The following is a 13077-nucleotide window of genomic DNA, read 5'->3' as shown; positions in this document are numbered from 1 at the left end:
GAACAGATGTTCAGAATGCGAGGCAGCAGGGGCCGATCCATCGTGCAGACCAGTGCCTCAGGGCGAGAGCCTGGGCCCCTGGCCTGACCTGTGGTGGGTGCGTCCTTGGGTGCCTTTCAGGGAATCTTTCCAGAAGGTGTTTGTTAGAGTGCCTGTGGCATGCATGTGTGCCCATGTGTGCGTGTGCCTACGTGTGCTGGCATCTGGTCTCAGCCTTGCTTCCAGAGGTGACACATGATACCAAGGCCGAGGCTTGGGGGAAGGCACGGTCCATCCCACTCGCCAACCAGGCCAGAGGCCACAGGCTCCCCAAGGGGCCCTGAGCCTGGGGCGGCCCAGGTGTGCTGGGCGGGTCCAGGGCCCTGTGTCCCTCCCGCGCTGAGCACCGCCGGTGTGTCCTGGTCTCCACCCCCCGGTCTCTCTGTGTCTCTCCATCTCTCTCCCCCTCATCCTCCTCTCCATGCTCCCACACCTCTCAGTCTGGTCTCACTCAGCCCGGGTCACCGTGGCTCCTGTCTCTTTCCGTGCTCCCTTGTTGGGCATTTTGCAGTCGAGGACAGTCAGCTCCTCTGGTCTGTGAGGATCACATTCCTTCCCCACTGTCTCCTTGGCGCAGCTCAAGGCCACCCCACAGCCCGTCCCTGGGCCCTCCTTTCGGGGATGGACCATTTCCCTGGGTTAGGCCAGGGTTTCCCCGCAGAGTCCGAGGGGCCTGGGCAGGAGCTGGCAGCGGGGAGAAGTCCACCACCAGACCCCCGAAGCCTGGGCGAAGCCCTTTGGGAGACTGGGTGCCACAGACCCCCAAAGATGAGCCTCCCTTGAAGTCTTCCCAGGGGAGTCGTGCCCCGGATTGGGACCCCGGCAGGCTGGCCTGCACAGCGGTGAGCAGGCCCCTCGCTATCTCAACCTGGACTTGGGGTGCGGGGCTCTACGTGGTGGTGGAGAGGGAAGGGGAGGGAAGGGGGATGGGATACACTCTGGTGGGTGTGTGTCCCAGGAGGTGGTGAGCTGGGGACGCCTGGAGCTGACAGGCTGGGGCACCCCATCGCGGGGAGACAGGGCTGGGTGGGCCAGGTATGGGCTGGGGGCTGTCATTCACTACAACTGCTGAGCGTGCCTGAGCTCCCCTTTGAGGGGGGGGGGTCTCGTGGGGCAGTAGACCCTGGACATTTCTGTGAGTAGGCATGACTGGAGCCTGCAGCCTGGTGAGGCTGTGGTTCAGCACCGCCGGGCCCATCCTGCCCCCTCCCGACCATTGGTCCACCCAGGGACCAGCTCTCGCTCCTTCTGCGACCCCCGCGGCAGCTACCCCGATCCTGCGTGGAGCCGGCACGTAAACATCTGACGAATAGACTGTTAAAGCCAAGAGAACCACTTAAAGCTACGATGACTGAAGCGCGAGATCCATCCTCCAAAATGGCCGCTCGCCCCAGGCCACTTGATTCTGCATGTCTGCTTGGCAATCCCACTTTCCAGCCAGCTGCACCTGCGGGGCCTCTGGGACCCTGTGCCCTGGCGTCCGGGCTGCTCCTGGCAGCAGGATCACATCCTGGACTCTGGAAGCCCTTCCCTCTTCCCGTGGAGGAGCGGCCTCCTGGTGACAATGCCCATGGGGTGCTGTTGGGCACCATGGCCCAGCCAGACACTGCAGCCCCAGCTGGGCTGAGCCCGCCCAAGACCCCTTCGGGCCAGTGACACCCCCCACCCCGCCCCGGGCCCAGCTAATGCAGGAGCCCTGAGCTCTGTGTGGCCAGGGATCACAGCAAGGCTTGGGCTCTGTTACTCGGGCTCCACGCATGCCCACATGCCAGAGAGACCACCGGGTGAGGGACTTGGGGGACGGAGCGCCGATCCTCACTGTGGGCCTGCTCAGGGGCAGCTGCTCTCTGCACACCTGTGCACACCTGTGTGTGCCATGGGCGCCCACCCTTCCTGTCCCGGTCCCAGGGTGCTGTCCGTCCTGTTCCCCAAGGGGCCGCACTGCTGGTCTGGGCCAGTTCCCAGACTTGGCCAATGGCAATGGCTCACTGGTGCTGGGTGCCCCGTGGCCACGCTCCTTTGTGCCATCCTTTAGGGCAGCGAGAGGGCGAAGCCACTTTCTGAGGTTGTGAGGCCAGCTTCTGGGTTCTCCCCCTCCCAGCAGAGAGGAGTGGGGAGCAGTGGGGCTGCCAGAGGGGCTGCTTCCCACTGCTCCAGCCTGAGAGTCACAGCCTGGGCACCTGCAACCTCCCTGCCATGACTCAGAGGCCGGCATCCCTCACTTTCACGGGCCTCACTGCACCAGACAGGTCAAGTCCACGGGGGTCGGTCCTGCCGTGAGGAGCGGGGAGAGACCTTGGCCTGTCGCCTTCCTGGGATCCCTCCAGGGGACCTTCTGCTAGGTCCAAACAGACCTCTGGTCCATTCCTTTGTCTTTGTGCCCCTCTCCCAATTTACTCTGCCTCCCTCGGGGAAGCTGAGCCTGTGCCTTGTTGGAGTCCCCAGTCAACCACCAGAGCAAGTGTGGGCCAGGGTGATCCGCACAGACGGCTGCGTGGGGGGAGGGTGCCCCTTCCAACCCCACAGTCCTGTCTCCTGCTGGCTCAGTGACCCACGTCCCTGGCTTGAGTTTGCGGGTTGGCTAGGAAAGGAACATCTCAGAATGAATGAACCGAGAAGAAAAGGCACAGGGTGGCGGCGGGACAGGCTGTGCAGAAGTCAGGGGATCTGCGCTCGTCGAGGAGCGGTCACAGCTTGCGGGGCGCCGGGGGGCGCGTCTCTGTCCAGGTCCGTTCCCGGAGGCCTCCAGCACAACCCCGAGCTGTGATCAGTATGACCAGAGCCAGGCGCTGCGGGGGTAGGCGCCAGGGGTGCGCGAGGAGTTCGGGAGGGGGCTCCGGAGGGTGCGGCCGGGCGTTTGGACGCACGGGGAGTAGCCTGCGCTGGGCGGCCAGAGGCGCGTGATCGGGGGCGGCGACGCGATGGGCTGGGGTGGGGACTGAGCCCCGAGCCCCGGGGCGCGGGGCGTGCGCGCGGGGCTGCTGCGCCCGTCCCGCGGGGACCTCGGGTGCCACGGTGGGGCGCGTGTCAGAGACCGTGCAACTGCTGTCCGCGGTGACGTGCGGCGGGGGCGGGACCAGGTGCGCCCCCACCCCCAGCCTCCCGGAAGCGAGCCGCCGCAGGGCATTGTGGGCAGTGTGGTCCCTTCTAGCGCCAAGCAGCGGAGGCCGCGAGCGCGCAGGTAGTGGGGTTCCCCTGTCTGCAGGAGCTCCGGGGGCGAGCACCGGGGGCTGCGGGAGGAGCGCGGGGCTGCTCGCTCTCCGAGTGTCGGGGTGGACGGGGGCCGGTGGCTCTGGGGCCCGGGGAGAGCACAGGCGCATGGGCCCCTGGTTCCCGGCTGGGCGCGGGGGCGCTGGCGCTGAGTGAAGGGGCGGTGAGTCCCACGTGCAGCCTCGCCCCATGTGGGAACCCAGGCGCACGCTCCAAGCGTCTGTCACCGTCGGTCTCCGCGCGGGCCTGTGGAGAAGCCCCCGGTGCGCTTCTGGTCTCCAGCCAAGCCACTGTCGTTTCCTGTGCCTGGAGTCTGTAATTGTGAGCAACTTCCTCTTGGGACACTTTCTGGCGCGGCTGGAGCCCAGCGCTGGAGACTGTCCAGAACAGTGGGACGTTCTACACGTCTCCGGGAGGAAAGCTATCCCCCGGGTCCTATCCGAAACACTTGTCCTGAGTGTCCAGGTGTCCGCCAGGCACACACGTGTGTTCGTGGGGTTCCTTGCCACGTGGGGATCCCCGGCCGCAGGTCTCAGATTACAGGCTGGAATCGGGGCCAGCTCGGAACTCCGGAATGCATGCAGAAGCAGCCGTCTCCCAGGCTGCCCACAGTGCCGGAGCCGGAGTCCTCGGAGCTCCCTGCTGGGGGCCCAGCCTCGCTAGGGGAGAACCTTGCTCCGCGTCCGCCTTTCCTCTGCACCCCCATCCCAGGCCCCAGTACAGGTGGCCTTTCCTCCCGGGGGCCCTGCTGCTCCCGGGATGGGGCCAAGCAGCTCCCCGTGACCCTGCGGTCCAGCCATGGGCCCATGAGCTGGCAGCCCTCCACTCGTTTTGGAAGCTTTGGGCAGCGCGTCCGGTGGTGCGGAGCCAAGTGTGGGAGACTGTGGGAGGGACGCACCTTCCAAAGTGGGCCCCGCCTGGTGTGGCGGGTGTCCCTGTAGTTCGGATCAGTGCCTCTGCTCACGGCCCCGGGTGGTGGTCCCCCAGCGGCCGCAGTGCCGGCTCCTTGAGGCCTGGCCCTTCTCTCTTCAGTGAGGCCTGTAGGGGCGTTTCCGCCTGTGACGGGTGACAGAGGTCAGCGCTGCCTCGCGGCCCCCTTCCGCAGTTCTGCCCTGGGTGCCCCTGCAGGGGCCCCCTCACCGCGGGGAGCCAGGGGTGCTGGTGAAGGGCAGGCCCAGGACTGTGCCCCCCACAAGAAGTTGGCGGAGGGCCTTATGTGGGTGGAAGGGACAGATTTTAAAGCAACGCTCAGGAGAAAACGTCAGGCAGGAATGAAAGTGGCCATTTCTGAAGCGAGCCCCGTGCGTCTGGCACCTTCTGTGCTTCTTGGGATCCTCACGGCTGTGTCTGCTCCCCCGGCACGGGGCAGGGGGACCTGGCTCCAGGGGTCACTGGGCCGCCACGGCGCGGCAGAGGTTTCCTAGGATAGGCAGCTGCCTTTGTCCGGGGTGGCATCTTCACTCACGTCCTTGGAGAGCGGGCCCCTGGCGCCCGGGCTGAGTGAGAAGCACAGAGGTAGTTTGAGTCCCTCTTTCTGGCGCGTGTGATGGCCCTTCCCAGCCCCGGTGAGAAGCCTGCCTGCCGTCGGCCACCCCTGCTGGGTGGCAGGCCTGAGGCTCAGGGGCTCCTTGAGCAGATGTTTGTGGAGACAGCAGGTAGAAGGCTCCCCGTGCAGCCTGGGAGACGCGCCAGCCAATGGGCTGCAGCCCAGAGGCGAGACCGTGTGCACGTGAGCCCAAGCTGAGCCCTTGGCCCTTTGCTTCCTGTGATCCAAGAGCAGAGGAGGCCTGGGTTTCTCCCTGCTGGCTGGGGCAGGCCCCTCCTTTCTTCCAGCTGTCCTGTAACTCAGGAGGAAGGTGAGGGACTCCAGCACTGAGCACAGTGTCCCCAGATTGTAGGGGTGGGGCTGGGAGGAAGGGGGGCGCAGCTCGTGGGACACTCCCTGAGACCCCATGTAAACCCCGTCCTTCAGCCCTGCTCCCCGGGTGTCAGCAGACACTGCCCCCTACCCCTAACCCCCCCACCCCACCCCTAACCGCCCCCCCCACAACAGCTCCCTGGCCATTGCAGGGTGTGGACCCTTGCATGTCCTTGCTTCTGGGGGTGGCGGTGGTCTACCACAGTGTTGTGACCCTGGAGGACTCCTGGGACCCTCAGGGCTGGGCGCCGGGGCCCAGGGGCCCATCTGCGTGTCAGTGGAGGCGGGATTGTGGTGTTGGCCTGAAATGCTGGAGGCGGAACTCTTATCGGTGACCAGCTGGGAATCCCGAGGCAGCAGCTCCCTGCGTGCTCGGTCACCTGTTTGGGCGTGTCTGGGGGCCGTGTCAGGGTGCAGAGTCCTGGAGTGTGTCTGAGACCTTCAGACACACTTGTGACAAGCTCTCACTGCAGTCTCAGAAGCACCGCCTTGGGGTTTCAGAAGCCATGGGAGTCCAGGAAGTAGAAAGAAGAAGCTGGTGAGCTTGCGGGGTTCTGGTATCTGAGACTTCCGCCCCGGGATTCGGGGACGCCAGGTAGGGAAGCCTGTGTCATCTCTTTGAGAACAGGGGCCCCTGGGGGACGGGGGGGGCGCTCCTGGGGACCCCGGGCGTTGTAAATTCTCGGCTGCTCGCCCCACGCTGGGTGCCTGTCTGGCGGAGAGCGTGCATTTCTCTGGCGCCCGGGGGCAGCGCCCAGGGAGCGGGAGAGTGAACTTGGGGGACTCCTGGGGCTGGAGTGGGGGGCCGTGTGTGCACCCCCTGCCCCAAACATCAGAGTCTTTCTGCTGGAGCCATTTGGCCTGTGTGCTCTTGGGGGACCCACCTCCCGGGGGGAGGGGTGCCGGGGGAGGGGCCGGGTTCCAGCCCCCGTCCTAGCTGGTGTTTCGCTTGGCCCTTGAGAACGTTGGGACCTAGGACCCTGTAACTCCTGGGCCACTGTTGCCCCCCTCACCCGTACCCTGCCCCTCATTGTAGCTTCACAAACAAACCTGCCAGCTGCAGCTCCTTCAGGGGTTTACTGCTGTCCCACAGCAGCCCCCCATTTTCCCTCGGTCTCAGAAGTAAACACAGGAGGAAAGAACAGCCAGGCTCTGACTGTCGTACTTCCCCTTGCTGAGCGAGGGCCAGGCCTGTGTTGAAATCATGGTGCTGGGGGTGAAGTCTTACTCTGCCCTCGGCGGCCCCTGGGGGTTCTCTGCCCCCATCCCCGACCCTGGACTGTGGTCTGGTGTGTGCCTGGCCCGGCAGGTCCTCCTCCTGCCACGTCCTCTGGGCCATCGCGGGCGCGCCTGCTTCTCCTCTGGGCGTGGCACTTGGACACACCTGGGGCTGGGACACAGTGAGGATCAGGCCGTCAGACCTTGCAGGGGAGGTGCACGCAGCCCAGCACCCGCAGCCAGTGCCGTGAGCACGTGAGATGAGCCCAGTGTCCCCGGGGAACTGGATCTTAAATTGCGTTTAGTTTTCATTACTTAACGTTTATGGGCCCCACATGGTTGGCAGCCACCCTGTGGGAGCCGCAGCCCTGGAGCCCCAGAAGTGGTGACAGTGCGGCCTGGCTGGGCCGGGCTCCTGGATCCTCACAAGCTCCAGGTTAGAGCACGGGGCTGGGGCTGGGGCTGGGGCTGGGGCTGGGGCTGGGGCTGGGGCTGGGGCTGGGGATGGGGCTGGGGCTGGGGCTGGGGATGGGGCTGCGGCCTCTCCACCTCGTGAGAGGTTGAGCCCGATTGAATGACAGGGGGAGGAGCCCTTTGCAGCCAAGTTTCCGGGGGTGGGAGATGGCTGCGGGCTGTCTGCTGAGCTGCCCTGACTCTGGCTCTCCTTCCCAGGTACAGAGTCCCCTTCGGTCTCCTGCAGGGCCGTCGGGGACCTGGGCAGCATGGCCCTCTCTGGCCCGGAGGTGGAGAAGCAGGTGCCGGCGGAGCCCAGGCCGGGCCGCAAGCTGCAGTCCTGGTGGAGCCTGGTGTTCTGCCTCTGCTTCTACGGCTTCATGGCCCAGATGCGACCCGGGGAGAGCTTCATCACGCCTTACCTCCTGGGCCCCGACAAGAACTTCACGCAGAAGCAGGCACGTGGGTGCGTGTGTGGGCGGGATGGGCCGGAGTGCGGGGGCTGCTCGGGCTGCGGGCGCTGGCGGCTACCAGGTCCCCGCTGTTAGAGGGATGGCGGGTCCGGCAGAGGGGTCCATGCCTGCCGTGGGCCTCTGAGGGGAGAGCGCAAGGGGGTCCCCGCCCGCCCGCTGGGCCCTTGCTTCCAGCAGAGGCCTGTTTGCCCAAAGGGATTACGGAAGGAATTTGCCTTTTGCTCAGAACAAGGACAAAGGATCTCATTGGAACCTGACTAATAAGCTTATACCCGATGGGAGTTTCTGGGGTCAAACGTGTAGTAGAAGCAGCAACAGGCAGTGTCCCTCCCTGTTTCTGTCTCCATAAAATAAAACAAATCAAAAGGGCTCAGAGGCCGTTGGTTGATGAAGCTCACGGTCAGGGCTGTGGTCACCACACCTGCTCGTCCTGCCTGAGGACCGTCCACCACCCCAGAACCTGGCCCCGGCCCGCCAGCCCTGTCTGTCCCCTCCAGGGTGGCCACCGGCCTCCACACCCCCTGTCTCTGGCCCCCGTTGGCTCCCACCTGGATTTCCCACTTGATTTCTTCAGGGAGCCCCTGCCTCTCCCTGGCCCAGAGCTCGGCCCCAACCCCTCACCGACCCCAGAATTAAGTCACATGGAGTCGCCGTGCAGATGAGTCCTGTTCCCTCAAAGTAGTCCTCTTGGAAAATGGACACACCAGGGTGCCCGGGCCGCGTGCACAGGCTCAAAGCCGTGTGCGTGTGGTTGTGTCTGACCGCACGGCCAGCACTGCAGCCAGAGGGCTCACTTCCCAGGTGAGTCCGGGTGGGGGCCTCCCTCGAGCAGCCGGCCTGGCACATCGCTCGCTCACTGATTGGCCAGTTCCCTGGACACCACTCTGTTCTGCAAGGGGCTGTCTTCCACTGCGGAGATGACGTAGGAGTGAGTGGGAAGCTCCGTGAAAATAACAAGAAGGAAAACGTGTCATGAACTCCCCCCACCTGCCCTCTTAGCTCACACAGTAACTGATTAAACAGTAGGTTGCAGAAATTAAGGCACCCACCAGGCCTTGGACGTGACCAGAGGATGGCAGAGGCCCGTCTGGGAAGAGCCCAGTGGGTCTGTGGCCCTCCCACACAGATTCGGGCTGCTGCTGCCCAACTTGCATTCAGGGCCTCAAACAGAGGGCCTGCCCGCCCCTGCCCCAGGGGTCTCCGGGGTCTCCAGCTCGTCCCTGGGGGAAACGCTGCTGCTGGTGGCCTCCTGCTGTGACCCCCTGCAGCGTGAGGCTGCTGCCGGCTCCTCGGGCCAGCACCCGCGAGGCGCTGTTGAGTTGCTGCCCATCTGATAGATGGGAGAGCTTGCTGCTGGGTGTGCATTTCCTCGACGTCTGCCGTGGTCCCGTGTTCCTGGCTGTCCCTGGAGCGAGGCCTCGGCCGGTCTCCCGCTCCCTGCGGGCGTCTGCCTTCCTGTGCCTGGCGGGCTCCACCGCTGTGGGCAGCTGCTTCTGTCTGCGCTGGCCGCCTCCCCGCGTGCCGTGTCCGCTTATGCCTCAGCTTCGCCTTTGAACTCTGCCGGATTTTCCTTTCGGTTTGTGCTGAGTGTTTCCCCGCGTGCCGCCGCCCCCGGTTCGTGGAGCACCTCCGGGAGGGTCCGAGCTTTGCTTTGCGCCTTTGGGCCTGTGATTCCTCTGCATCTGAGCTGCCTGGGTTGGGTCAGGCCCGACCCCCTCCATGATGACCCCTGCCCTTCACATCATGACCCCTGCTGTGTGAAGGGCGCTTCACACAGCAGTCCTTCCAAGCCCATGGCTGACCCTGCTGTGCTGGCGGGATCCTCTGTGACGGCCCCTGTCCTGTCCTCCCTCCCCATCAGGCAGTACTCGGCGCCCCTCTGGGTGCCGCCAGGTGTTGACTCTAGGGGCTGCTCCTCTTGGAATTCAGGTGCCCTCTGGCCTGGCCTGGCCCTGCCCTGCTCCCCTGGTCCTGCCGGTCCTCAGGGCCCCGGCGCCCCATCCTGGTCCTGGCTGCTGTGGGGCCCCAGCCAGGCCTCCGGACTTCAGAGCAGCTGCTGCCCTGAAGCCACCTGTGTCATGACCTGGGCCCAGCTCCCACGTCCTGCCCATCAGCCTGGACCCGGCCCGTCCAAATCGAGGTGTTGGGAACGTGGCCCAGCGATGCTGGACCGAGGCCCGTGCTCCCAGCGCTTCACAGGTGTGACACAGGTCAGCCTCTCACCTGGCCCGTGTGCTTGCCCAGCCTGAGAAGTGTGGGCAGCGGCAGCGGGAGGGAAAGACCAGCTGGTCTCCCTCGGCTCTGACCCCGTGGCCCTTGCAGCTGTGCGAGCCGTCTGCCAAGAGGTTTCGTCAGCTAACTGAGGGATGGTTTGATGTTCCAGGAATTTTCCGTAAACAAGCTCTGACCCCTCTGGGACCAGCGCTGATTACTCATCCTGCCCCGGGGACGGACTTGCACCAATGCCGTCTTGGACTGTCCTGGGGCGTTAGTGCTCGGTGTTCGGGGGACCACAGCCTTTGGGGGCAGCCATGGCTTCTGGTGGGCATGTGGTGCAGGAGGCCACCGGGCAGGGGAGCCCTGGAGCTGGGGCGTGTGCGTACCAGCCTGGGGTCCTGGGCACACTGGGAAGCGCTGCCCTGGGGCTGGCTGCTCGGGTGGCACATCCTGGGCGCACAGATGCGAGGGCTGCAGAAACTCGCAGGTGAGCCGGCCGCTAAGCTGTGGGCTTGGCTGGGCCCCACGTGCTGGCCTGGGCTCGGCCCCGGGTCCTCGGCAGCGTCTGTGAAGTGGGCCTCGGGTTCTGCTGGCCTTGCAGGGCTGAGGGCCCCCTGGGCTGGTGCAGGGATCGCCCCGTGGTGTTAGCAGGTGGTCAGGCCTGAGTCAAGGTTAGCGCCCTGAGTCAGGTAGGACCCAAGGGAGGCCAAAGGCTCTGAGAGCCCAGCAAGGCCCGAGGCTCACCTGGTGCTCACCTGGCTGAGCTGAGCCATGGCCGGGCCCTGGGCAGCGTCAGGTGGAATCCCTGGGTGGGGCTCTCAGTCGGAGCCCCTGGGAGGTGTCAGATGGGGTCTGGTGCAACTCCTGTGAGGGGCCGCCTGCTGAAAACCCACCTGGGGCCTCAGGAGAGGCTCTGAGCACAGGGTGCCTCCCGTGTCCATCCCCCAGGAAGGGGCCAAGGCCAGGGACCTGGGCCTCTCGTGAGCTGGGGCTCTTGCTGGGGGCTGGGCCCAGGTGGGTCCAGGATGGCCCTTCCTGGGTGGCCAGGGGCACAGCTGGCTGTCATCCCAAGTGGGTCTGTGGCTCTGGCCTCTGCCCTGTGTGCCCAGCAGGGAGGGTCCTACTGGGCCAGCCCTCTTTGAGTGGAGAGCTGAGTGGCCGAGGCTGCGGGGAGCTCCCTTGGTGGAGCCGGGAGTCCTGGGTCCCATGGACGCATCCCCCTAGTCCTGCCTGGCAAAGGGGGGGTTGAGGGCCCGGTCCTCTCCTGCATCCCCTGTGCCCTGGGACCGAGTGGGACCGGCCACTGAAGGCCTTCCTTGGCGGCCAGCATGAGTGTAGATTGGCCACAGCTCTGTTTTCTGTATCGGTAGACTTAAGGTGAAATCGTATCATGTTTTTATTTTGTTAGAAACAAACAGGCCTGGATCAGCATGGCTTAGCACGTAGTTACTGATTATTTTCAGCGTACTTACCAGCTCTCTGCGTGTGTCAGCACCGAGCTACTGTCTGAGAGGCACGTCCGTGGGAGATGGGGTCAGGGTAGAGCACGGTCGGGGGGTCGGGCTGTGCTTTGCTCCATTTCCCTGGCTGCCCTGGACAGTCTTAATGGGCTGCACGTTTTTGGAGGATGGCGCTCCCCACGTAGTCCTGGTGGGGCGCCGCGCTAAAGGGGTGCGTGGGGTCCGGGTGGGGCTCCCAGGCACCCGGCCAAGCCCAGTAGGCGTGATGGGCGCCGGGCACTCCCGGGGCTCGGGGTCACACGCCTGCCGTCCCGCAGGTCACCAACGAGATCACGCCCGTGCTGTCCTACTCCTACCTGGCAGTGCTGGTGCCCGTCTTCCTGCTGACCGACTACCTGCGCTACAAGCCGGTGCTTGTGCTGCAGGGCCTGAGCTACGTGTCCGTGTGGCTTCTGCTGCTGTTCGGCTCGTCCGTGCTGCACATGCAGTTCATGGAGTTCTTCTTCAGCATCACCATGGCGGCCCGCATCGCCTACTCCTCCTACATCTTCTCGCTGGTGCCCCCCGCCTGCTACCAGCGCATGGCCGGCTACTCGCGGGCCTCCGTTCTGCTGGGCGTCTTCACCAGCTCCGTGCTGGGCCAGCTGCTGGTCACGGTGGGCAGGGTCCCCTTCTCCACGCTCAACTACATCTCGCTGGCTTTCCTCACCTTCAGCCTGGTCCTCACGTTCTTCCTGAAGCGCCCCGAGCGCAGCCTCTTCTTCAACCGCGGAGCACCCGCGAGTGCCGGGGCCTCGCCCTCCGAGCTGGACCGGATGAACCTGGGCCAAGGGCAGCCCACGGGTGGGAAGCTGGGCCGGCTGCCGGCCTCCTGGCTGGACTCGGTGCTCGCGCACATGCTCCGCGAGCTGCGCCGCACCGCGCGGCTGCCGCAGCTGCGCCTCTGGTCCCTCTGGTGGGTCTTCAACTCCGCCGGCTACTACCTGATCGTCTACTACGTGCACATCCTGTGGAACGTGGTCAACCCCACCACGGACACCACGAGGGTCTACAACGGCGGGGCGGACGCCGCCTCCACTCTGCTCGGTACGCCCCGCCTGCCTCACCCGGACAGCGGTGACCCGTGAGGCCGAGGACGGCGCTGACGCGTCTTGTCTCCCCAGGTGCCATCACCTCCTTTGCCGCCGGCTTCGTGAAGATCCGGTGGGCGTTGTGGGCTGAGCTGATCATCGCGGTGGTGACGGTGCTGCAGGCCGGGCTGGTCTTCCTCATGTACAGGACCAGCAGCATCTGGCTGTGCTACTCGGCCTTCGTGCTCTTCCGTGGCTCCTACCAGTTCCTGGTGCCCATCGCCACGTGAGTCGGGCTGGTGCGGGGTGGCCACGTGGGACTGCTGGCAGGAGAGTCCCGAAAGACTGCAGCCAAGGGTGGGCAGCTGGAGGGTCGCGCGCTGTGTGTATCGAGAGGCCTCCTTCCAGAAGGTTCCATGGGTAGCAGCCCGGGTATGTGCCGGGCAGCGTGGAGCAGGTGTGCTGGCAGGTCACTCACGTCAGGCGCGTGAGCCCTGGGTGCCTTTAGCCAGGGCCCTGCTTGTCCACAGCATGCCCCGTCCTGGCCACCGGGATGGCAGGGCTGGGCAAGGAGCCATGTGGGCATCCCCTTTGCTCCCCTCTTGAGCCACGGTGTTCACAGGGACCGGACCTCGGGAAGTCCTTTCTTCCAGTCTCCTGGCCCTGCTGTCCCATCCTGGGTCATTCCCATCCCCTCCCACAGCCCAAGAGTGACTGGGTGACCCAGCTTGCCTTCTGCCCGGGGGAGCCCTTCCCCTGACGCCGTTGTGTTCCTCACACTCCTGGGGATGCTCCAGCACTGGCCCGGGGACGTCCCGGGAGCTGCCTGCCGACCGCCCGTGCCTTCCAGAACCTTCTTCAGCCCGCATCTCGCTGGCTTCTGACACCCTCGTACACCCTTTGAACTGGACCTCTCAGGAAGCTGCACACGCACACCACGTGTTCACCCCAGACACGTGCTCACACCGTATGTGTTCACACCGTCACACGCCCTCAGGCCACACACAGCACACATGCTC

At 65.3% G+C, this 13077-nt stretch overlaps 1 protein-coding gene across 9 annotated transcripts in view; it reads left to right on the top strand.

The window, feature by feature from the left end:
* Positions 1 to 3161: 3161 nt before the first annotated feature.
* Positions 3162 to 13077, top strand: part of SLC19A1 (solute carrier family 19 member 1) — a 30931-nt gene continuing 21015 nt past the window's right edge. For 2 of the 9 annotated variants that reach the window (XM_060151108.1, XM_060151106.1), the window contains exons 1-4: positions 5952 to 6821; positions 7058 to 7296; positions 11306 to 12074; positions 12152 to 12344. In XM_060151108.1, coding sequence (XP_060007091.1) covers positions 6710 to 6821; positions 7058 to 7296; positions 11306 to 12074; positions 12152 to 12344 — 1313 coding nt within the window. In that variant the 5' untranslated portion in view covers positions 5952 to 6709. Of the gene's footprint in view, positions 3221 to 5307; positions 5763 to 5950; positions 6822 to 7057; positions 7297 to 11305; positions 12075 to 12151; positions 12345 to 13077 lie in introns of those variants that run through there. The other 7 variants (XM_060151104.1, XM_060151105.1, XM_060151102.1 and 4 more) reach the window with 7 other exon arrangements.

Source organism: Lagenorhynchus albirostris, chromosome 5 (assembly GCF_949774975.1).
Source record: "Lagenorhynchus albirostris chromosome 5, mLagAlb1.1, whole genome shotgun sequence".
NCBI lineage: Eukaryota > Metazoa > Chordata > Mammalia > Artiodactyla > Delphinidae > Lagenorhynchus > Lagenorhynchus albirostris.
This window is presented reverse-complemented; position numbering and strand designations above follow the sequence as displayed.